The 25,655-nt window shown below is 37.8% G+C and overlaps 1 protein-coding gene across 2 annotated transcripts in view; it reads left to right on the top strand.

Annotated features, from left to right (window-relative positions):
• The window catches only part of LOC140133101 (cadherin-18-like), a 332,044-nt gene extending 307,138 nt beyond the window's left edge, over positions 1-24,906 (top strand). For both annotated transcript variants that reach the window (XM_072152759.1, XM_072152760.1), the window contains exons 10-12: positions 18,935-19,052; positions 20,306-20,557; positions 23,708-24,906. In XM_072152759.1, the coding sequence (XP_072008860.1) occupies positions 18,935-19,052; positions 20,306-20,557; positions 23,708-24,198 (861 nt within the window). In that variant the 3' untranslated portion in view covers positions 24,199-24,906. The remainder of the gene's footprint in view (positions 1-18,934; positions 19,053-20,305; positions 20,558-23,707) is intronic.
• Positions 24,907-25,655: the final 749 nt, after the last annotated feature.

The raw sequence follows: 25,655 nt of genomic DNA on the forward strand, positions 1-25,655 counted from the left end.
GTGTTATTATTTTTAAAATTGACTCAAAACAGTATGCATATCACTGGGATCAAGCATTAGTATATCAGTCATATTATAGATATTCCATATTGTTACTAAAGTCTGTCTAAAGTGTTACCTTGATTTGACATCTTCCTGGAAGAACTGTAAATCAGTTGTATGTTCTATTATATATGTTAGTTGTATAATTCATGTGGCATGACACTTAAATAGGAACAGCAGCTGTACTATACAATTATCAGAGTACAATTCATTCAAAGAATGCCGCTATAGCTTTGTATACTTGGCCTCACCTCTTTATAAAGAGACCTCTGGAGTGAATAATAGCAGTAAACAAAAAACAAATCTGTTTGTCAGTCTGTAGCAATTTTAGTATGATGTTTATATAAGGCTCATTTCACACTACTGTTAAGATTTCCATTTCTACGTTTCTAGCTTCCTCTTAAAAAAACTGAAATTGAATGGATCCGTTATGAATCCCAACGGATGCAATTTTTATTGTCATACGTTCTCATCTGTTAGACAGTCATCCGTTTTTCCACCTTTTTTTTTAACCAAAATATGACGGAGTTTGAAGTACTTTTTTCTGTTAAAGAAATGGATTCCTAATAGATAATGCCTGACCACAGGAAATGACATTAAAGGGGTATTTCTATCTGGGCATTCACATTTTATTAAATTCATTTTCCATATGTAAACATTTATTCAATTGGATGTTAATAAAAAATGTTCCTGTTTGAAGATAATTTCTCATAAATGCTGCCATGTTTTTCCTTAGAAACGAAATAGCTTCCTAGGATACGACCACCTCACATTTTGGCAGTGATGGCCAGGCATGCACTATTGGGAGCTGGAGACTCTGAAGCGGCTTCTGGGAAAGCCGGAGACTCTGGAGCAGCTTCTGAGAAAGTCGGAGACTCTAGAGCAGCTTCTGAGAGAGCCGGAGACTCTAGAGCGGCTTCTGAGAAAGCTGGAGACTCTGGAGTGGCTTCTGGGAGAACCGGAAACTCTGGAGCGGCTTCTGAGAGAATCGGAGACTCTGAAATGGCTTCTGGGAGAACCAGAGACTCTGGAACGGCTTCTGGGAGAGCCAGAGACTCTGGAACGGCTTTTAGGAGAGCGGGAGACTCTGGAGCGGCTTCTGGGAGAGGTGGAGACTCTGAAGCGGCATCTGGGAGAGCCGGAGACTCTGGAGCAGCTTCTGGGAAAGCCGGAGGGGAACTTAGAAGCAGTGTAAGCATGGCGGGCGGCTTTTGGAACACCGGAGCCAAGCAAGACCGACATGGAAGCCGGGCTTGAGACTGCTGTAAGTCAGGCAGCTGTTGAAGCACAGTATACAGACCACCGGACATGGACCACAGGATACCAACCACAGGACATGGACCACAGGGTATGGACCACAGGACACGGACCACAGGATGCAGACCACCGGACACAGACCACAGGATACGGATCACCGGACACGGACCACAGGATATGGACCACAGGACACGGACCACAGGATGCGAACCACCAGACACATACCACAGGATATGGATCACCGGACACGGACCACAGGATGAAGACCAAGGGATGCATCTGGAAACACACAGGAACACTGAGACGTCTGGAAACGCTCAGGAAACAGGACCTTTGGATACACACAGGAACAGGACCTTGGGATACACACAGGAGGCTTTCTTTTCAGTGGGAAGACTTGAAGATCCAGCCAGGAGTGAAGGGAGCTGCCGGGTTTTATTGGAAACCCAGAAGTGACCAGCACCTATGGGAAGGACGCTGGCCCTTTAAGTTCAGGGAAGTGAGCGCGCATGCGGCCTGCAGGCCGGGACCTGGAGCACAGACAGGAGCCAGGAGAGGTAAGTGCCGGCCGGGGGACTGAGACAGGCAGGCAGCGGAGCACGGGTTTACCTGCGTCCATGACATGGATCGTGGGTTTACCCATGACAAGCACTAGGGTTGTGTCTATTAGTGACTAGATCCAGTTTTCACTGTTAAGGCTAAGCTGGTAAGAGCCATTTGTTATGTCATTACCAGTCCCTTATGCAGTGGTCATAAGTTATTTTAGGGAATAATTGAATCACTTTTTTGCAGTAATGTGTAAATGATCTGGCTTAATAAATCACAAACTTCTTGGAGGCAAGTGTAAACCTTGTTTTTTCTACATTATTTAGGATTCTTGGAAAAATGTGTAAATACATGTCAATGCTTGATGAAGGTGAAATAGGTTATCCTTATGTATAATTTTTATACTGTAGAATTAAATGGAACAACATTTTCTTCAAATAAAAAAAAAATAAAAATAAAGACAAATAAATAATAAAAAAAATAAAAATATTTATCCCAGTTTAACCCTTTTGCAGAGAAACCTGTAAAGTCACTTAACAGATACAGTGCTGTGTTTCCTTTTAAAACCAGTAGTAAAAGATTTTTTATTCTCTTCACACAAAACACAGTGACCAAAATATATATGTATATGTGATAATATTGCACCAACTGTACATTTTTTTTTGTCTATTGTGTCTTGTTAATTATTACTGACTAAAAGAGCAAATGCTAATTACGTTTATAACCAGCCAGAAAGAGAAGTGGGAGCTTGGGGCCTGACTCCACAGGGTGTTCCTTGATGACCAAAGATTAGGAGGAAACTTTTCCATCCCAAGTGCAAAAATCCACACCTAGCTCATTTTTGGGGACAAAGAGATCAAAAGAATAACAGACTGTGTGTTACTTTCCCTTCAAAAATCTTTGGAACCAAGCAATAGAAATATCATAGCTGTCCATAACTGGGACATAATTAATAAGTATGGGTCCCCAGTTACACGGGAGAGTTACAGGATCTAGATACACCTTGGCCCGAGTATCAAAAGCCTACCTTCTTTTGGCCTAGACACCCCAAGTTTGGTATGGGGTGAAATGTAGTGAGATAACCAATCAAATGTTATGGGGTTTTATGGGCCAGTACCTCTCTGAAGGGAAGAAAAAGAGGCAGACCTCCCCCTCACAGTGACATCAGAGCCAGGCGTGGGGGTCGAAAACCCACTAGGTTTATATTAGTAAATCTGCAACAAGGCTTTGTTCAGTTCGGAGGACTCTATTTATAAGAAGACTGGATTCCTCCATGACATGTCCTCTGGCCAATTTGCTTTTCGCTATCTGATAGTAAGGGTATTTTATTTCCGTTTTCCCATAACTGTTTCTATATATTGTATGTACACTCACCGGCCACTTTATTAGGTACACCTGTCCAACTTCTCGTTAACACTTAATTTCTAATCAGCCAATCACATGGCGGCAACTCAGTGCATTTAGGCATGTAGACATGGTCAAGACAATCTCCTGCAGTTCAAACCGAGCATCAGTATGGGGAAGAAAGGTGATTTGAGTGCCATAGTTATTGGTGCCAGAAGGGCTGGTCTGAGTATTTCAGAAACTGCTGATCTACTGGGATTTTCACGCACAACAATCTCTAGGCTTTACAGAGAATGGTCCGAAAAAGAAAATCCAGTGAGCGGCAGTTCTGTGGGCAGAAATGCCTTGTTGATGCCAGAGGTCAGAGGAGAATGGGCAGACTGGTTCGAGCTGATAGAAAGGCAACAGTGATTCAAATCACCACCCATTACAACCAAGGTAGGCATAAGAGCATCTCTGAATGCACAGTACGTCGAACTTTGAGGCAGATGGGCTACAGCAGCAGAAGACCACACCGGGTGCCACTCCTTTCAGCTAAGAACAGGAAACTGAGGCTACAATTTGCACAAGCTCATCGAAATTGGGCGGTAGAAGATTGGAAAAACATTGCCTGTCTGATGAGTCTCGATTTTTGCTGCAACATTTGGATGGTAGGGTCAGAATTTGGCGTCAACAACATGAAAGCATGGATCCATCCTGCCTTGTATCAACGGTTCAGGCTTGTGGTGGTGGTGTCATGGTGTGGGGAATATTTTCTTGGCACTCTTTTGGCCCCTTGGTACCAAGTGAGCATCGTTGCAACGCCACAGCCTACCTGAGTATTGTTGCTGACCCTGTCCATCCCTTTATGACCACAATGTACCCAACATCTGATGGCTACTTTCAGCAGGATAATGCGCCATGTCATAAAGCTGGAATCATCTCAAACTGGTTTCTTGAACATGACAATGAGTTCACTGCACTCAAATGGCCTCCACAGTCACCAGATCTCAATCCAATAGAGCATCTTTGGGATGTGGTGGACTGGGAGATTCGCATCATGGATGTGCAGCTGACAAATCTGCGGCAACTGTGTGATGCCATCATGTCAACCAAAATCTCTGAGGAATGCTTCCAGCACCTTGTTGAATCTATGCCATGAAGAATTGAGGCAGTTCTGAAGGCAAAAGTGGGTCCAATCCATTACTAGCATGGTGTACCTAATAAAGTGGCCGGTGAGTGTATATTGTTTGTAACTTCTCTTTGTTTTGAGTGTACTGTATTGTTTATATATATTAAAGTATTAACTTTAATAAGCCTCTTCTTGTTGCCTTAAAGGATCTTCATTTGCAAAGGGATTGTGTTACCAGGTAATTTACCTTGGTTCAATTAGTGTATGTAGTGATTGCATGTTCTGTGTGGTTGAGGTGCCTACGGCCTTCTTTGTATAAGTAACTTTTGGGTGGTAGCAGTGGATTAGCTGGATGAAGAATGCATGAAGTAATTTAGCATTAGAAGGCCATTTTGTGGAAATGGGTGGAGCTTAAAGGCTAAATTCTGAGACCTCATAGAGGGGTTTGTGACAGTAATATATATATATATATATATTTATATAGCAGCCCCTTGCCCAGAGTATTCCCAGCCTATTAAAAAAATATCTCTTTACTCACCTTTCTGACAGGTCCTCTTCCTCCTTCTGGTCCTCCAGATCCGTCTAGGGTCCCTGTGCGCTGCTGACACACAAACTATAATGTCAGCTGCTTGCCGACCTCATTCTTTGTGCTCTACTGGCGCCTCCTCTTGTGTAGCAAGCGGTTGACTTTAAAATGTTGGTGCCTGCAGCGCGCAGGGACCCAAAGACTAAGCGGACCATAAACAAGAAGATGACCTGCGGGATGCCTCCAAAAGGTGAGTACGGAGTTAATTTTTTTAATAGACTCAAGTAAAAGCAGAGTTAGGTTTTCTCAACATATTTGTTGTGCTTAAAAACCTGGCTTATATTTGAGTATATATGGTATATGCATATATAATATATATATATATATGATATAGCCTAAGCTTGCTATTATTGGGCTGCAGAAACCTAAAAAATACAGGTAAATGTTGCAATGAAATCAGTTAGATACAAGTGGAAAATTACATGTATAAAGAAAGCAATAGTGAGGCAGGTGGGAGAAAATTCAAGAAAGATTAAAGAAAAATATGAAGTCATAAAACCTTGGCTGCCTCTGTCGTTACCTATCAAGAAATATAGAAATTTTCTTCTCATTTCCTATAACAGCTATTTTCTATTACTAATAGTGTGCAATGCCATGAATGCAATCATATTTTACGTACCAATGGTAAATTCATACTGTATTGAATGTTTGCATTCAGCCATAAAGCATATTTTTCTCCTTCTGTCATTTGCTCCTTATTGGGTAATTTTCAGTGTCAGGCATACAGTTTTATCTCCACAGACAGCATTTTAAATGTAAATTAGCAAAATACAGCATTTTAGTAAATTAAATCCACTGATGGGACGCTAACAGTCTGACCTCTTGGTAATATATGACAAGGATTATTTCTACACATAAAGGTTATGGCCACTAGTTTTATTTATCACTGTGGTTTCAGGGTAAAAAATTATTTAATTTGACATTTATAATAACACATGAAACATTTTTATAGACTATGGGCTCCTTTAATAATAATATTGAATGTATAATTCATATTAAGGGTCAAGTATTAAAAAAGTGTTTACTATATACAATAAAAATGCCTGTTATTGCTCATTTATGCACTTAACCCCTTAATGACAAGACCTGAAAAGGCATTAATGGCCAGGGCATTTTTAGCTAATTGTCATATGTAGAAGTTGAATGGCGTTAACTTATTTTTTCAGCATTTATTTTTTTTGTGACACATAGGGCTAGTTAAAACTTACCAAAAGTTTAAGGACTTTTTCATTTATAGTTTAAAAAAAGCTTTTTTGCAATGTATGATGAGTTAATGTATAAATTAACTCAAAATGAACGTTATAAATGCATTCCCTATTTTGTGTTGGAAATTTTAATATATCATATGTATAGCCGTACTGGGTCTGATTCAACAAGTTGTTTTGCTTAAAGCCGCTTCCACATTATTCTGTGATCATAACAACAAACAAAACTAGAACAAAGAGGGATAAAATGTACCATTCATTGTATTAGGAATGAATAAATACCCTTTATTGATTGCATAACATCTTTAAAAAATGTGTACAAGAATTTCTCAAGAGAGACACAAAATGAACAGACCAGGTAATAGGTACACAGAAAGTAAATAATTAGATGTACGGGGAAGCACAGTATCATCCATAGTAATATATACATGGCATTGTGCAAACCCTATTCCATTCATAGCTATTCTACCCATAAAAAGCACTAGCCATGCAGAATAAAGTGGTAACATGTATTAAACACTATTAATAAGTGTCATGTGTGGTCCCACGACCCATATCACGGGTCACAGGCTCACCCGTGTCCCTCTGGCCCCACAAGTGCATCACGCACGCATCTCACCTCTCCTGGCTCCTTCCGGCTTCTCTAGATTTAAAGGGCCAGGACGCCGTTAATTGGCGCTGGTCATTTTTAGGAAAAGTATATAAGCCTAGCTCTTCCTGTAAAATCTGCCAGATCTTCATGCTCTGGGTCTTAGAGAAAGCTGAGTTTGATGTCTTGCACTATTTCTGTGACCACGGGAAAACCGGGTGCCCCTTAGACTCCTTTCCTAGTTAGTGGCTTGTGTCATTGTCTGCATTGGTTCAGGGGATCCACTACCTCTGAGCCTGACAGTAAGATCCGGCCGTGGATCCCGGCGAGGTCCCGCTTCCCAGTCGGCCCGATCTAGCCACCATCATGGCCCACCAATCCTTGAAGATTGCTGCTCAGCACGAACAATTGAAACAAGTCACCTCCATGCTGTAACAGCTGCTAGCTACCCAGCAACAGGTAGCTGAGGATGCTCCTACGACTCCTGCTACCCCGGCTTGCCTTCCTGTCGCAGAACCAAGACTACGACTATCCATGCCCCATAAATATGATGGGGACCCCAACTTGTGCAGGGGCTTCATAACCCAATGCTCTTTTCACATAGAACTCATGCCAACACAGTTTGTCTTGGAGTGATCTAAGGTCACAGTTATCATCAGTCTTCTCTCTGGCCAGGGCTACTCCCCTGTGGGATCGAGCCGATCTGGTCACGGGTACTCACACGGCATTTCTGGTGACTTGTCGATTATGCAGTTCAGTTTTCACTCTGGCCTTGGAATTTGCATGGAACGATGCATCCCCGATCGCCACCTTTAAAAAGGTTCTGTCTGCTCAGGTCAAAAATGCTATGGCTGCTCGTGAGGTATCAAGGCCTTTCTTGTACATAGAGTCCGCCATAGCAATCTCCTGCGGCATGGGGTTTTATAGTCTCACTGATCTTACAGTAAAGAAGCTTTGTCCATGTCGATGGTAGAACCATCTCTCCTCTAGGCATAGAGGATAACCCTTGTCCTGGTCTCAGGTCTAGCTTTAAAAAGATTTGTGGAGATATTCTTGTACTGAACATTCAGGTATTTGTACATTAGAGATTCTTGTACTTGTACATTCAGGTATTTGTACATTAACATTGAAGCCTCCTGACCCATCCACCCTACATTGATATGATGTGTGTACCTTGAATTAACTGTATTAGCATTTTTTTTTATTGTTGTAAAGGATTAGATAACTGCCCTTCTTTATATTTTAGACAGCATGTTAAGTAGGAAACTACTTAACATATATGAATGATTCAGTGCATGAGCTAAAGGGCTTGTACCAAGTTTGCATGTTTTCCCCTATTCAGAATGGAAGAGGTAGCAATCTTATACTTATACCACTAATACCACTAATTGATGAATCAACAGAATGCACTTTCATTGCCATGCCCATTCACTTCCATAACATAAAAACGTTTTACAATCCCTCTAATGGTTATTATAAGAATGCACAAGCATGGGACAGGAATAACCCTTGTTCACCCACTCCATCTGGGGGACACACCCATTCATAACTCCTCCACACTTACAAGGTGTGCAGGTCGCGTAGTTTTGAAAATAATCTGTTATTTTAGTGCTATTATTTCAGTACTTATATGCATAGATGCACTAATAAATCTCCCCCTATTATCCTATTTCTGGCCATTATCCTATTTACTTTGATGAGGATCTCTTCAAGTGAAAGCAGGTTATGCGCAAAGTACATAGCACTAGGGGACTACAACTTGTAGGTCTTAGACCAAGTGACCACATTAGTGTGCATGCTTATGGCTGTTATTGTATTACAAGTTAAGAAGTTATGTTTTATTGTAGTAACCTTGCTTATATTTACGTTTTGGATATTTGGATGGCTTGGTACCAGTCCTCTTAAGTGTTTTGTTGATCTATGGGCTTTTGCTGTTTGTTTTGTTTTTTTGTATGTGCTGATATTTTACTACCCTGTTTCCCCTAAAATAAGACATCCCCCGAAAATAAGACCTAGTACAATTTTGTTCAGGTTTAGAAATATAAGGCCTCCCCTAAAAATAAGACCTAGCGGTAGTCATTGCAGCAGCTCCCCCCACTCCATACATTAGTATTAGTAAATCTTTTAGATGCTTTAGAAGGTTGTGACATGGGGAAGAATTCATGGAATTAAATCACTGACTGTTGTGCTGCAAATGTGATACCAGCAGCTACCAGGATAAGAAGGGTCATTTATGGAAAGTGATTTTACCCAAACATGAGAGATTGGGGCCAAAGATTCTAATAGAAATGGAATCACAAGAAATACAGCATGAAATTCAGAGTTTGGAGAGTCATAAGGAGGTTAGAGAAGTTGATTTTTTTTTTGTTCAACGATAATTGTAAATTCTTGTTCATGGGGAAAAAGACATCCCCTGAAAAAAAGACCTAGTGCCTCTCTAGGAGCAAAAATTAATATAAGACACTGTCTTATTTTCGGGGAAACAGGGTATATGTTTTGCCCATTATTCTGCACTGCATTTCCCATTTGTTCCTGACCCACATTTTTCAACAACCCTTCTATGTTTGTATTGTTTAGCACTTTTGCACAGGAAGGAAACATTAACCAGTTGTTACCAGCCACTTAGAGGTAGAGTAGGCAATCAAGTAGGGGAAGCTAAGAAACAGGTTTTAGCCTTAGGGTTCATTTTCAATCTGAGGTCTTCTAGCATATCCATGCTGTTCCCTTATAGCAGCATAACAATGGACATGGCCTTTTAGTATAACCATGAAAAAAATCTCTTTTCTTATATTTTAAAATATACACTCACCGGCCACTTTATTAGGTACACCTGTCCAACTGCTCGTTAACACTTAATTTCTAATCAGCCAATCACATGGCAGCAACTCAGTGCATTTAGGCATGTAGACATGGTCAAGACAATCTCCTGCAGTTCAAACCAAGCATCAGTATGGGAAAGAAAGGTGATTTGAGTGCCTTTGAACGTGGCATGGTTGTTGGTGCCAGAAGGGCTGGTCTGAGTATTTCAGAAACTGCTGATCTATTGGGATTTTCATGCTCAACCATCTCTAGGGTTTAGAGAATGGTCTGAAAAAGAAAAAACATCCAGTGAGCGGCAGTTCTGTGTTCTTGTTGATGCCAGAGGTCAGAGGAGAATGGGCAGACTGGTTCGAGCTGATAGAAAGGCAACAGTGACTCAAATCGCCACCCGTTACAACCAAGGTAGGCAGAAGAGCATCTCTGAACGCATAGTACGTCGAACTTTGAGGCAGATGGGCTACAGCAGCAGAAGACCACACCAGGTGCCACTCCTTTCAGCTAAGAACAGGAAACTGAGGCTACAATTTGCACAAGCTTATCGAAATTGGACAGTAGAAGATTGGAAAAACGTTGCCTGGTCTGATGAGTCTCGATTTCTGCTGCGACATTCAGATGGAAGGGTCAGAATTTGGCGTCAACAACATGAAAGCACGGATCCATCCTGCCTTGTATCAATGGTTCAGGCTTGTGGTGGTGGTGTCATGGTGTGGGGAATATTTTCTTGGCACTCTTTGGGCCCCTTGGTACCAATTGAGCATCGTTGCAACGCCACAGCCTACCTGAGTATTGTTGCTGACCATGTCCATCCCTTTATGACCACAATGTACCCAACATCAGCAGGATAATGCGCCATGTCATAAAGCTGGAATCATCTCAGACTAGTTTCTTGAACATGACAATGAGTTCACTGTACTCAAATGGCCTCCACAGTCACCACATCTCAATCCAATAGAGCATCTTTGGGATGTGGTGGAACGGGAGATTCGCATCATGGATGTGCAGCCGACAAATCTGCGGCAACTGTGTGATGCCATCATGTCAATATGGACCAAAATCTCTGAGGAATGGTTCCAGCACCTTGTTGAATATATGCCACGAAGAATTGAGGCAGTTCTGAAGGCAAAAGGGGGTCCAACCCATTACTAGCATGGTGTACCTAATAAAGTGGCCGGTGAGTGTATATGGGCAGATTTATCAATTCGTTTGGGACTGAATTTTGTAATAATTTTGCCAAAAGCAAAAAAATGGTAGAGTTATCTGCACCAATTTATAGCAGATGCAAAGTATGGCTAGACAGTCTTAAACTACACCAGATTTATCATTCAGTGTCAGAAACTTTGATAAATCTAACTTTGCACTAACTAACTTTGAGACACTTTTGATACAAAAATATAACACAATGAGAGGGTCTTTGTCTAAACATTGTCTAAAAGGAAAAATCTTTAATAAAGGTTCTTGAGTGTGAGTCAAAACATTTCACTCAGCTGAATAAAGTACATATAAATTCTCAGCTTTCTATCCCCACCGGCTACACCACATTTATTTGTGCTTCTTAGCTAGGGGTTTGAACATTTAAAATCCAAAATAGCTCTACAGAGATACATTCAGTGCATGTTTATCTGTAGATAACATTTTTGTATGCAGCTGAAATATAATTCCATATTTCTGATTGCAGTATCATATTTAAGTCATTTTCTGTTCCCATTTACTGCGTAAATAGATGGTAATACACAAATGAGTGGTAAAAGGAGAAAACTGGATTATATTATTCTAAAAACTTTATATACACTTATATGAACTTACATAAACACTTTTTATTGATGTTTGATATCATATGATTTTTATTTTATTTATTTTTCTTCTAATTTTTTTTTGCATTTCTGTTATTTGTAATTACATAGTTATAATAATTCATATAAATGTAATAAGGGGACCAGGTATAGGAACATGGACAAGACCGTAAGCCCTAATTCTGAACACACTAATCTACACACTAATTCCTGCTTATTCAAACCGTTCTAAAGAGCCATAGTCTGGATACCAGGAAAACAGTTAACAAAATCTCAAACTAGATATAGAGCCAACTATGAATCCTTATAATCAAAGAAACCCTAAAAAGTGTGGGCATGACTCTTATGTTAGCTCAGTGCCTTCTCTCAATGGTGATTTGGCTAGAACTCCGAGAACAACACAGAGGACAAATGATTAGTCTAAAAAGCTGCCAATCACAACGGATTTACTAACTATGAACCCAAGCTAATGCTGCAGAAAAAAGATGGGTGTGGTGCTAATCAATCCAAACAGCATGGCCAGCGAAATCTGTTTGCTCACTGCAGTAGACACAAAGGTACAATCAGTTCCTCCTCAGACGCCTACCGTGAACAGAGGATTAGGTGGTTACAATATAGAAGCAACATGAAGTAAATATAAATAGGAAACATACAAAGCAATATATAAAATGTTATGACAAAATAGGAAAATTGGAAATATTAAAATGAATGTGATAGGTACTGAGGTCTTCCAAACTATGTAGGTGTAAAAACAAGTAGATTCTTTATATAGATTCTCTCAAGAAATTTAGTATGTGCAGAGAGTGCATTGATGGCATACAACTGCTAATTGATACAGTTAATAAATCACTTAATTAGCAAGTTATTTAGCTTATATTGAAGTGCATAAACATCATATAATTAGAACATTAGACATATCAATGTGACTATTAGTCTGGGAATATTATTGTGCAATATAGTATAAAATTGGTATAATTGTGTTTGTCTACAACATACAGTTAAGATTCAATTAAAATACTGTTACAGTATGCACACTTGTAATCATGCCACTACCAAGCCATATTTACAAATGGGTTATGCCATATCCACATCTTGCCAATACACATTTGTGGGCCTAGATTTAGGAAGTAAAGTTCAAGGAACTAGTTTTTTAAACAATGCTTCTTACAAGTTCAGTGCATGTGACTGTTAACACTATTAACAATCATTATTTTTTGGATCCTTTGATCAGCCATATGCTACAGAATTAGGGGATTCCTTTTAGTTGTAGTGTCAGAGATATCCAGTAGAAACAAATTATGTAATTTTTATATATTATTTCTCATTAGGGGAATTGCTAGTTTTGCTGGGAAGCAACTTAAAGTTTGAAAGAGTCATCTGTTGCTTCTGGCTCTACAACCTGTTGAGAAAACATAAATAAAAAATAATCTATAACTTCAGGTTATGGTACAACATGCATTTGCACTACTAACTGCTGAATGCTGATAAGATTTATTATTTTATATGCAATGATTAAATCAAAAAGAGAGAGGATGGGATGCTATAGAAAGCAGTGTACTACTATTGAGAAAGAAAAATTAAAGGGAGAGAAAGGGGTGCCTTATTTGCACATGTTTGAATGATTACCTTAGGAGGTACTGATAGATTCATCTTGCCAGGGGAAAAATTTGATTGCCCTGTTAAAACATGTAACAATAGAGGTAGAAAAACAGGGCATGGATCAGAGTGCTACCAGAACTAAGAGTTTGTTGTCCATAATCAAAACTTTTATTGATATTTCGGTTACATGTTTCAATCCCAAAATGACATCTTTATCAGGCCAAAAATACAGCAGAAGTACATAAACTGAGACTCTGGGGCATGTCTGCATTGCCACAGTGTATAACTATGGCAATAAGATGTAGATGTCTCATATTATGCACAATCTGTTTATTTGCAAAATGCCATATACTGCATATGGGACTTTGTCAGTCCATTCACAGTGGGTGTCTGCTGTAAGTGGAGTGTTCATTTTATGCTGATTCTGTTTCATATGCACAATGAAGGCTGTGTACATTATTTTGTGTTTAAGTTGCTGTCATGTTGCCAACACTACTGTATATATTAATATTACAACATGCAATGTCTGCAGTTGGCACCAATGTTTCAAGTTTGAGCTATTACAAAAAAGTCAGGGATCACTGGCTTCACTAGACCTGGGGGCACCTCCAGAGTTTACTTACAATGGCTTCTTCATATGTCAGAATGAGTCTTACTGTATATCCATTACAATGCATACTTCCACGCTTCCTAAACTTCGGGTCCTGAAAAGCAGCCACAACATGGGTTTATTGGAGGTTCAAATTATATATATATATATAAAAAAATATCTTGTCTTTTTGGAAGCCAAATGAACCTATGTCTCAGTTGTTATACTGATTTTTAACTAAAAAAAAAAAACACATTCGGGAATGGAAAGCTGTCGGTAATGAGTTATTTATTTTAGGGGTTTATAACTGGAGTTGAAATCAATTTGATTCTGCAGGGTTAAAGCTATTCTGCAGTGAGTGTATATAAAACATAGCTAGGAACAGATGAAGCAATTATTATATTTAGAAATGAGCAAGGTGTTAGAAATCAGTGTGAGTACATCCTTGCTGTATACATTCTGCTGATGAAACAGAAGGAATAGATGTTCCTCAGGGAATATTAGAAGAAAGTGACACATATACAGTACTTGTTTAACCTAACAAGGAATAGATTCAATATGTTCTTTGTCATTTGAATATGTATTGGTAAGCAGAAATACATTGCATCTCCAATTCAGCACATTTCTACATTCAGTACAGCTACATCTGAAGGCTGTGACACCTTATCGTTAGAATACTTAGCACAAAGCTATCCCCGGGCCACATCTACATTACTTGCAGCAGCAATTCACATATTGACATGGTGGAATTTGGCAGAATATGAAACATGACAACTTGAATGAAAGGCACAAATTAGTGCTGCAGGTTGTACAAATATGTGTGAATAACAGGGTTTTTCTAGTTATGTTTTACTTTTTTCAAACATTACAAAAGAATCAACCACATGTTTGTTTACATGCTACTAAATCATACCAAACATAATTTGTAATTTCTATACAATTATTCTAATTATATAGTCCTTTTACTTAAAAAAACAGTCACCCAACAATATCACAGCGCCTGTGATATCAAACTCTAATAATAGAACGTCATATTTTCTTTATTTATGAATACATTACTATATGTTTCAACTTAAGGTTATCATTTATGAATGAAGTATCCACCCTACTTGCATATTAAAACGCAATAAAATGTTTTACTTCATGTCCAGAAAATCATTAACATTGATACTGAAACATAAATGGATTTACCCAATTTTGATTTATTTGCTAGGAACAGGATAATAAGGGGGTGGCTAACTCCTTGTTTTTTGATATTTGTGTTCTTTTTTCTTGCAATTGAACCTCAAAGCTAAACGGTAAGTTTGGGTGCACTCATCTCTACTTATAAAGTATAAGTAAGGAACTGGGGTTAATAAAGATGTTGACTCCATTAAATTTTAACATCCATTTATAAGCATTTACCTAGACTCTTGTGTCAAAACTGGGACATTTGGAAGATATCCAGAGATATACACTCACCGGCCACTTTATTAGGTACACCATGCTAGTAAGGGGTGGACCCTTCTAATGATAATAACAATATATAATAATAATAATAATAATAATAATAATAATAATAATAATAATGAGGTAAGTTTTAAGCCAACAATTCTTTACAGGATTCTGGTAATGTGAGTAAAAAATGATTCTCTCTGTTGGACTGGAGAGAAAGTAACGCTGGAATCCATATATGCATTTGAAGATAACCTGGGAAAATACACTCACCAGCCACTTTATTAGGTACACCTGTCCAACTGCTCGTTAACACTTAATTTCTAATCAGCCAATCACATGGCAGCAGCTCAGTGCATTTAGGCATGTAGACATGGTCAAGACAATCTCCTGCAGTTCAAACCGAGCATCAGTATGGGGAAGAAAGGTGATTTGAGTGCCTTTGAACGTGGCATGGTTGTTGGTGCCAGAAGGGCTGGTCTGATTTTTTCAGAAACTGCTGATATACTGGGATTTTCACGCACAACCATCTCTAGGGTTTACAGAGAATGGTCCAAAAAAGAAAAAACATCCAGTGAGCGGTAGTTCTGTGAGCGGAAATGCCTTGTTGATGCCAGAGGTCAGAGGAGAATGGGCAGACTGGTTCGAGCTGATAGAAAGGCAACAGTAACTCAAATCGCCACCCGTTACAACCAAGGTAGGCAGAAGAGCATCTCTGAACGCACAGTACGTCAAACTTTGAGGCAGATGGGCTACAGCAGGAGAAGACCACACCGGGTGCCACTCCTTTCAGCTAAGAACAGGAAACTGAGGCTACAATTTGCACAAGCTCATCGAAATTGGATGGTAGAAGATTGGAAAAACGTTGCCTGGTCTGATGAGTCTCGATTTCTGCTGCGACATTCGGATGGTATGGTCAGAATTTGGCATCAACAACATGAAAGCATGGATCCATCCTGCCTTGTATCAATGGTTCAGGCTGGTGGTGGTGGTGTCATGGTGTGGGGAATATTTTCTTGGCACTCTTTTGGCCCCTTGGTACCAATTGAGCATCGTTGGAACACCACAGCCTACCTGAGTATTGTTGCTGACCATGTCCATCCCTTTATGACCACAATGTACCCAACATCTGATGGCTACTTTCAGCAGGATAATGTGCCATGTCATAAAGCTGGAATAATCTCAGACTGGTTTCTTGAACATGACAATGAGTTCACTGTACTCAAATGGCCTCCACAGTCACCAGATCTCAATCCAATAGAGCATCTTTGGGATGTGGTGGAACGGGAGATTTGCATGCCGACAAATCTGTGGCAACTGTATGATGCCATCATGTCAATATGGACCAAAATGCTTCCAGAGGAATGCTTCCAGCACCTTGTTAAATCTATGCCATGAAGAATTGAGGCAGTTCTGAAGGCAAAAGGGGGTCCAAACCGTTACTAGCATGGTGTGCCTAATAAAGTGGCCGGTGAGTGTATGTTTAAAATTTCTTTCTTTCAAGTGCACTGATTTATGCTAAGTTGTTTGAAATGTTAATGACTAATGATTGAAATTAAAAATCATTGTCATGAGACAGAGAAAGTTACACCCTCTTTTAATTCTATAGTTTTACATGTCAGGACATTGTAAACAGAAAACATATTCTTGAAGAGTCTTACAATTAGGTAAATACAACATCAGATGACATAACAAAGCAGACAACTGTCATATTTGGAGATAGCTCAGCCCAGGAGCTCTCTTCAAACAACTTTAACCACACCATCATGCATACACTTGCCAAAATGCTGTGTTGTGCCTCCTAGAAATGATGAGCCTCATTACAATGTAAAAGTGTTCCAACTACCGTACATATTAATTTGAACAAGATATCCAAGAGATTTACAGTGCTGCTTTGCATTTTAGATCCCCCTTCATTTTGTATAGACTGTGCAATATATTTAGAAATAAATGGAAATGTAACAAAGTCGTATCCTCAAGATTTTTTAAAATTATTTACAACAATAAAACATTGTTATTTCAACTTACATGTTGCAATTTCAAAGACAAAATAGAATAAGCAGCATATGCACCAAAAAAGGCCCCTAGTTAATATTTGGTTGCACCCCCTTTGGCATTGATGACAGCCTTCAAACATTTCTTGTAGCCATGTATAAGCTTCTGGTACTTCTCAGTTGGTATTTTCTTCCATTCTTCCTTTGTAGTTTGTTCAAACTTTTGAATGTTTGCAGGGTTCTTTTTCCCATTAACTGATCTCAGCTCATCCAAAACATGAGGTCAGGACTTATTACGGGCCATTTTAGAACAGTCATTTTTTTCATTCCTGAGCGTGTGCTTTTGGTTATTGTCTTGCTGACCATGATCTTCCACTCAAGTTTTTTTGCATTGGGTAGGTAATTTTGTTCTGAAATCTCATGATAGCTTTCAGATTTCATGATTCCTGTGATATTTTTTAGCCCTTCAGTACCGAATGAATCAAAAAAATCAAACGGCCTTATGGCTCATCCACCATGCACAACTGTTGGAAGGGTATTATTTTCCATATAAGCTTGTTTGTGCCAACTTTTGCTTTTCATTGACAAAAGCTCTATTTTACAGAACATTTTCCAGAAGGATTGTGGTTTGTCATGGTACTCCTTGGCAAAGATTACTTGTTACTTTTTATGTCTTTTTTTCAGCAATGGTTTTTTCCTTTGGCCTACACCAATAAACTCCTTGGATGTTTAACATGGTGACATTTCTTGTCAATTTTCATCTTTTCCCCATGTGAAGGGAGGTCTTGCTGGTTCCTTGTTTGGCAAAATTCTTAATAAGATTGCGAACTGTTGAAATTGGGATACCAAGGTCTTTGTAATATGGTCTTATGTTTGCTAATAATAGCGGTTCCTAAGACAGATCCATTGTGACAAAGTAACAGGGCTTACCATGTGGCTTTTTTAAAAAAACTGAAGTCTTCATTAATTGGCTAATTTGTGTCACAGGGTCATTGTCAATTAATCACATGCAATTCTCATTTGCTTAATTCATTTTTTTTTCAGGAGATATTCCACATGTACTTAAAGGAAATATACCATCAAAATCAAGCATGATTTATTAGGGACATACTCATAGATCCAGGTATTGTGGCTGTGATAATCTTCTTATATTTGTTATCCATGGCCACTTTACTTCTAAAATTAACTTTTTAAATTATGCTAATGAGCACTGAGGGCTTTGGGGGTATGACCAGAGCTGTGCTGTAGCTTTGCCGGCTGTTACACTGCCTCCCCCTCTTTCTTACTCTTCCAGCACTTCTCCATCCCTCTACTTGATATACGTAATCTCAGTATATTGGAAAATGTAAGAATTTAAAGGTATATTGGAAAATTTAAAAGTTTCATATCCTGTGGTGCTGCAGCATGGATGAGCTTTGCTAATTCTCCCAAAGCTTCTTGCTCTTTAACATGATTTTAAAAGATGATTTTAGAGGGAAGGAGGCCATGAATAACAAATATAAAAAGGCTACCACAGTGCCAGAATCTAAGTGAGCCTTGTTTATCTTCTTGATGGTCAATTTCCTTTAAACTTCTTGGATCCCAATAATGATGAGTATGACTGTATATACCTTTGTCATGATAGTTTTGGGTGTATATATATTTTTGGCTACATGGTGGAAATAATCATTATCACAATATTTACTTCCACAGTTGCATATACTAGTATATAGAACTAGATTTCATGTGCATGCATCAGTTTGACCTACTAATTGCATTCCTTTGTAGGTAACAATTAAGTAAAGGGGTATTAAATAGGTGGGAAATCCAACAGAAAAACCACAGGGTTTGTTTATAGCCACGTATGATTTTTTTTTTTTCTCTGCTCTACCTCCATATGTTGAATTGATTTGCTGTTGTAAATTTGTACATACTTTATAATTAGAATCGCCCTGAGCATTAGGTTGAAATATTCTTCTCCATTCCTTCCTGCAATATAGATTAAATTCTATGGTAGATCTAACTAAAATACATTTGTTTATTTAATAGATTATTCATACTATCACAGTCATGGATAAGGATGACACGGCAAATGGGCAGCAATTCTATTTTTATGTAGAAGAAAGTCAAGAACAGAATCCAAACTTTACTTTGAGAAACAATGAAGGTAAAACTTTTTTTTTTACGATTACCTTGATATGTTTGATATGCTTGAATGTGACTAGTGTAAAATAGAGATTTCTAAAATCGTAAAGGAGTATTCTCGTCTGGGCATTCACATTCAGTTTGATTAATCGTCCATATATAAAAGTTTCTTCAATTAGATGTTATTTAAGAAAATGTACCTATGTGAAGGTAATTTCTCATAATTGTAGTGGCCCCTTAAAACAAGACTGTGTCCTTGGATACGGCCACCTCTGCTGGAGTGATTGCAAAAAAGAAACAAAAGGTTTTGGTACATGAACTCTCCGGGAGTTACTGCATATCCTACAGCCATCCTGTGGTAATGATCACTGATGCCAGGTGGTCGGGCAGGACTCAATAGTGCATGTCTGGCCACTGCTGCTTGAGTGTGGGGTGGTCTTATCCAAGGAAGCTATCTCGTTTCTAAGGGCCAACATGGCTACATTTATGAGAAATTATCTTCACACAGAAACATTTTAATAACATCCAATTGAAGAAATGTCTAAATATGGTAAATTAATTAAATGAAATGTGAATACCCAGATGGGAATACCCCTTTAAAAACATGCATAATGGTAATTCTGAATATATGTAGGAGATAGAACTCACTTAACCTGATTTTTCTGACACCAATTTCTGTGGCTATGCATTTTGTACCTAAGTATAGGTGAAATAAGGTGAATCTGCACAATAACATACACTGTTGATCATTCCTTTCAGTGTTACTAGCATCTACCTATCATATACCCCACATTGTAACCACATCAAAACACACTGTGACAGAAATAGGCGGCTGCGCCAAAAAGGGTTGCAGTGTGTTTTGAAGGAAGGAGGTGGTTACAATGTGGGGTATATGATAGGTAGATGGCTCCTTGACATCCTAGGGACACGCGCACATGTGCCTTTTGTACTTCTGAACGCCGAGGGAGATAGTATTATTGTCACCAAGTTACAAAACGTAAAGTAATGGGGTTATTACACATGGTTATTTACTGATGTTTCTTGATATATCAATGGAAGCTCTTCACTGTGTCACATATATGAATGTTTTGAAGTGTAATTTTGTTGTATAAATGCACCTGATATGATCACATGACTTATGATGCTGTATATGTATATATATATATATATATATATATATATATATATATTTGTAGTCTTGTATTTTACTGTCCTGTAAGAACAATAAAACAGTGATCTTTGCAAATTTTAATGTCATTCTTATTTTATTGATAGATAACACAGCAAGTATCCTAACAAGACGGAGAAAGTTTAGTAGAACATCTCAAGATATTTATTACCTTCCCATTGTTGTTGCTGATGGTGGAAGCCCATCCCTTAGTAGCACCAGCACCCTCACCATAAGAGTATGTGCCTGTGAAAGAGATGGAAGAGTAAGAACTTGCCATGCTGAAGCTTTTCTCTCATCCGCTGGACTTAGTACTGGAGCCTTAATTGCAATTCTACTTTGTGTTGTCATTCTACTTGGTAAGCATTAAAGCAATTAACAACATTAAATGTATTTAGTAAGGGCTTTTAGGTTTGAATTGGAATTGCCACATGTTCAAAATTTTATTTACACAAATAAAACGTAGGTTGCACATTTGTTAATTAAGCTATAAACATCTGGTCTGTTTTGACAGTTATTGCTCTGATTCAATCACTTATAATGTAATGATTAATAAAATATTCATTGTAAAATGTGTTCCCGTCCTAGCTTAAAATAAATTTAATGGAATACTTATATTTTAACATTAATTATCAGGAATAGGCACTTTATTGTTTAGCAGATTTGCCAAAAAGAGCCCATAGCAATCAATGTGAAAAAGTACTTTTTATGATTTGTTACAGTTTTGTATGATACTGGTGTGCTTTTAACTGGGCATCCATAAAGAATACAATGTAGTCAATTGACTTTCTATAAGATAGCATAACATTTCAGATTATGTAGTGCTGGTTGAACAAATGGATGGGGTGTATAATCAAATACTGCTAGTTTACTGGCATAAGAAGATTTAAAATATTTTTTTCTTCCAGTTAGTGTCAAAATGGGTGTGGCGAGGAAAAAGCATGATGTGCTGGGGCCATGACCTCTGGGAGATTTGTCATAATTTCTACAAGTTTTACAAAACAACAAAAAAAAACTACAGACATAATAATAAATATATTGGGAAAATATCCTTTGAATAAGACCAATAACACCATGCCATATTAATTAACACATTCCCATTACATAATTATTACAAAGTAAAAAAAAGATAGTAGGAAAATGGTGCATAAAGACTGGCCAAGTCGTCTGGAGAGTAATCCCACGTTACTGTCTCCTGATTACTGTGAACATTTTGATTTGGAAAAAAACAGGTTGTTTGTGAACATGCCGCTCCAAAAAGTCAAGAGGTATAATTGTGTTTAAATGGATAGTTTATTTTAATTCGATCATACGGGGCATATATTTTAAGACGAAAACATCATCACCTCTGAAGCCGGGTTGCCTTGCATGCATGAATTTGTTTACTGTGATATAATTATTATGTGTTGGGAATGTGTGCTTAAAGATAATATCTGAAAAATTAGATAGAGATATACAGATATATACACACACACACACATATATATATATATCCTCATATATCATCAGTACCCCAGCTAGCGGAAGAACAGGAGGAGGGTTGGTTCAACTGTTTTATGAATGCGAAAGACTTCAGCGAATAGAAATATGTGGCCACCTGTCCATTTAGCCTGTGAATGGATGTGGCTGACGCTGGTCACTCCTTCTTCTTATGGTTTATTATATTCCATAAAAGAGAAAATATTTCTCATGTTATTTTAAATCATGCATCAAGTGCTGCATACACATGTACACTTTTGTGAGGTTTGGTACACTTATCATAAAATGACATTCAAATATTTTTGCATCCTCAAGCCATACCATACCTCAAGATGGCACTTGCCACATCTGTGTAGGTTAAATTTGTACTGTTATGTAAGATATTGCAAAACATTGTGTTTTTTTTAATTAAAAATTATTGAAGACATGAAGAAGCTATGTACTTGCTTCATCTCTTTACTTTCCATTTGTCCAAAAGAGAGGAATAAAGTTTTTTTTTATGATTTGACATTTAATATTTATTTAAGTTAAGTGAATTTAAAATCATAAAGAAAATAATCCATACAAGACACAGATGCCTGAAAATGTTTATTACCATCCAGTATGCCTGTGACTTAGTAAAAAAATTCCCGTTACAGAGACGGGAATTGTGACCTCTCTGCCCTCTTCCATGGCTGGGCGGCAAGGAGGAGGGCAGGGCTGTGCAGTTGGCCAGCACTGGTGGGGACGCTCCACACCCACAAACTAGTAATTGCCAGTTATGCACCATTCCGACCCTGGCATGGAATTGAGTTGGGCACACAATTCTCCTGGCAATTGTGCCCTCACCACAGGATATTTATTAGAGGAGTGAGGCCTCCTGATTAATCTGGGGGGTTCCGTGGGCATGGTTTGAATTATACTCAGGCACAGCTGCATTAGGCATCATGCAATACAAATTAGGGGCGTTCCAGTGCTCAGTCAGACTGTGTGCCAGATTTAACATGCAAAGTCTGACAGAATTGTGTTGCACAACCTATGTTAAAGGTGCACAAAAAAAAAGGGGTGCACTCTGTCGAGGTACCCTCTGCACACTACACAGGCAAGCTGCATTTAGTGTAAATGTGTCCCTTTATCTCCACATGTTCACTGAAAGTCTCATTTCTTATGTATAGACCTCCATTGCACATGTGTAAACACTGAACATGGTGACAGCTGCAACCCATATAGCTATTTTCTCATCTTCAACCACTTTTATGTTGTTGTTGATAGAGTTCTTCTAATACTAGTTATCTGCCATTCTAATTCCATCTGAAAGTGGCCAAACCCAAAATATGTTGATCTGTCTGTTGGTTCATATCTATGTATATTGTATAATTTCCAATCACTTCATTGCTTTTTTTGTGTCTTATGACTCATAAGGATTTATTTTTTATTAATCTTGATTATATTATTTGGCTTATCAATGTATTCCAAGGGCACATAAAACATGTTCTGTGTGCATATAGAGCAACTATAGTGCAGATTAGAAAATTCACCAGAGTGGACAGTATTCATTCTCTATGCTTAGCATAATTGCTATTAATAGTCTATAGAATAAGTTACTAGATTTACCCTTTTTCATTTTTAAAATACTAATTGTTCAATTATCAATGTTGTCCAGTGCTTTCATCACTTTCATCAGTCATCTATTTTGTTGTCTTATTGTTACATCAATATCTATCTTTCTGTCAACCTACCAACTGTATCTATGACCATAGTCTATTGTATGTATGCATGTATGTATGAATAACACTGTACTACCCTGCTTTCAACAAAACATAGAAACAACATAACATCAGAAAGCAGATTATGGGGATTTATAAAGGCATCAAACAGTTTAGTGCATTTTAAGAAAATCCTCTTTAACAAGATAGAGTAACCTTTTCTGCAATTTTGCTGATGAAGCACATGCTGATCATACATATATCAAACATTTCCATATCTATACAGAATTGCAGTCTGATAATTGGAGTTGTGGATCACAAACATGTTTTTCTTCTCTCTTCTAGCCATTGTTGTGCTGTTTATAACTCTTAGACGAGGAAAAAAGGAACCTCTCATAATTTCTGAAGAAGATGTGCGTGAAAATGTAGTAACATATGATGATGAAGGGGGAGGGGAAGAAGACACTGAAGCTTTTGATATTTCAGCTCTTCGGAACCCATCTGCAGCAGAGGATTTAAAATACAGAAGAGATGTAAGGCCAGAAGTATTGAGCACACAAAGACATCAAGATCAATCTTCGGTTGAAACAATCAATGTTCAGGAATTTCTCAATCAAAAGTTGGCTGAAGCAGACCGTGACCCAAGTGTTCCCCCATATGACTCTTTACAGACATATGCCTATGAGGGTCAAAGGTCTGAAGAAGGATCCATAAGCTCCCTAGATTCTTTAGGAACACCATCTGACCAGGACTATACATTTCTTGATGACTGGGGACCAGAGTTTAAAAAACTAGCAGAGCTCTATGGAGAAAAGGAATCTGAAAGAACAAATTAATTTCCTAATTCAAAAAACTGTTTTATTTACAAAGCAGCTCAAACCATAACCACAAGAAAACAAAAAATAAATTGAAAATTGGAACTCAACAAGTTGTTCACTTTTACTGTAGAAGCAAGTGCCATTTTCATATATACAACTGAGTTTCAAATTTTAAAAAATACAGAGAAAAAATATTTTCCCTTCTGTATATTTTTTAATTGATTAATAAAGTTGGTGGTTCCACATCCATAAATATTAATCTAAACATGCAGAGCATTCATATTTTAACACACTAAACTCAATGGACAAATATACATACATACATTCCTGTCATATGATGTCCATAGTGACTTGGTTGGCTGTACTTTTTAATCATTTTTATTTCATCAGATGCAAACTCCTTAAACATGCACACTTGAAGCAAGTAAGGCAAATATATGCAAAACAATTAGTAAAATGTATCCTTATATTTTGGGAGTTTATGTCCTGTTTCAAATTGAAACTTATTGAAACATATGTCACTGTAATTATCTAAATTTCATTTATCTGGTTTTCCCAGTTGAATCATCTTCATCTCTAACCTAGATTGACATAGAAGGAGCAAATCTGAATTAAGCATCTGGCACATATGCAGATATGATGATATCTCTATTGACTTATATTTACAGATATATTTAGTGATTCTGAAGGCAAATAAAAAGTTAAAGGGATTTTGTGAGATTGTTTTTTAATGAATTAAGATTATTTTACTGTGTCCATGGGTCGGCACTGTTCCCTAGTCATACCATGTTACCCTTGCACACAGTGACACTTACTGAAAATGAGTGGTGGCTTTGTGTGTTTATTAAAGTAAAAGGTGCCAGTGGAGAACTGTAGAAAGGGTAACAGTTGAAAATCTTGTTAAAACCCCCAGACAGGGCAATCTTGGTTTATCTACATAAATATTGCAAAAACAGACAAATCCAGCTTCAAATGAAACCCACTAAGTATAAAAAGTGAGGAGACCATCCATCGCCTTCGCGTTTCAAAGAAATATCTCCTTAATCATGGCTAGTAAGGAAACACTAGCGGGAAGTAGATATTCAAACTTCCCACAATCACATGATTGACCAAACAGTGATGATCTCACATGTCATGTGAGTGTTCCTGTTTGATTGACATACCTTTTTAATCTAAACAGTTTATAAAACAATCACATTGCAATTAAAACACAAGGCAAGTATGATAAAAATACTGTTGGAAAATTAACATAATGAAATATCATGGAATAATCATATTCCATGATATTTTATTATGTTCATTTTCCAACAGTATTTTTATATTATATTATAGTATTTTTATATTATATTATATTTTATAGTATATTCCATGATATTTCATTATGTTCATTTTCCAACAGTATTTTTATCATACTTGCCTTGTGTTTTAATTGCAATGTGATTGTTTTATGAACTGTTTAGATTGGAAAGGTATGG

This window comes from Engystomops pustulosus, chromosome 5 (genome assembly GCF_040894005.1).
Source record: "Engystomops pustulosus chromosome 5, aEngPut4.maternal, whole genome shotgun sequence".
NCBI classification, from domain to species: Eukaryota; Metazoa; Chordata; class Amphibia; order Anura; family Leptodactylidae; genus Engystomops; species Engystomops pustulosus.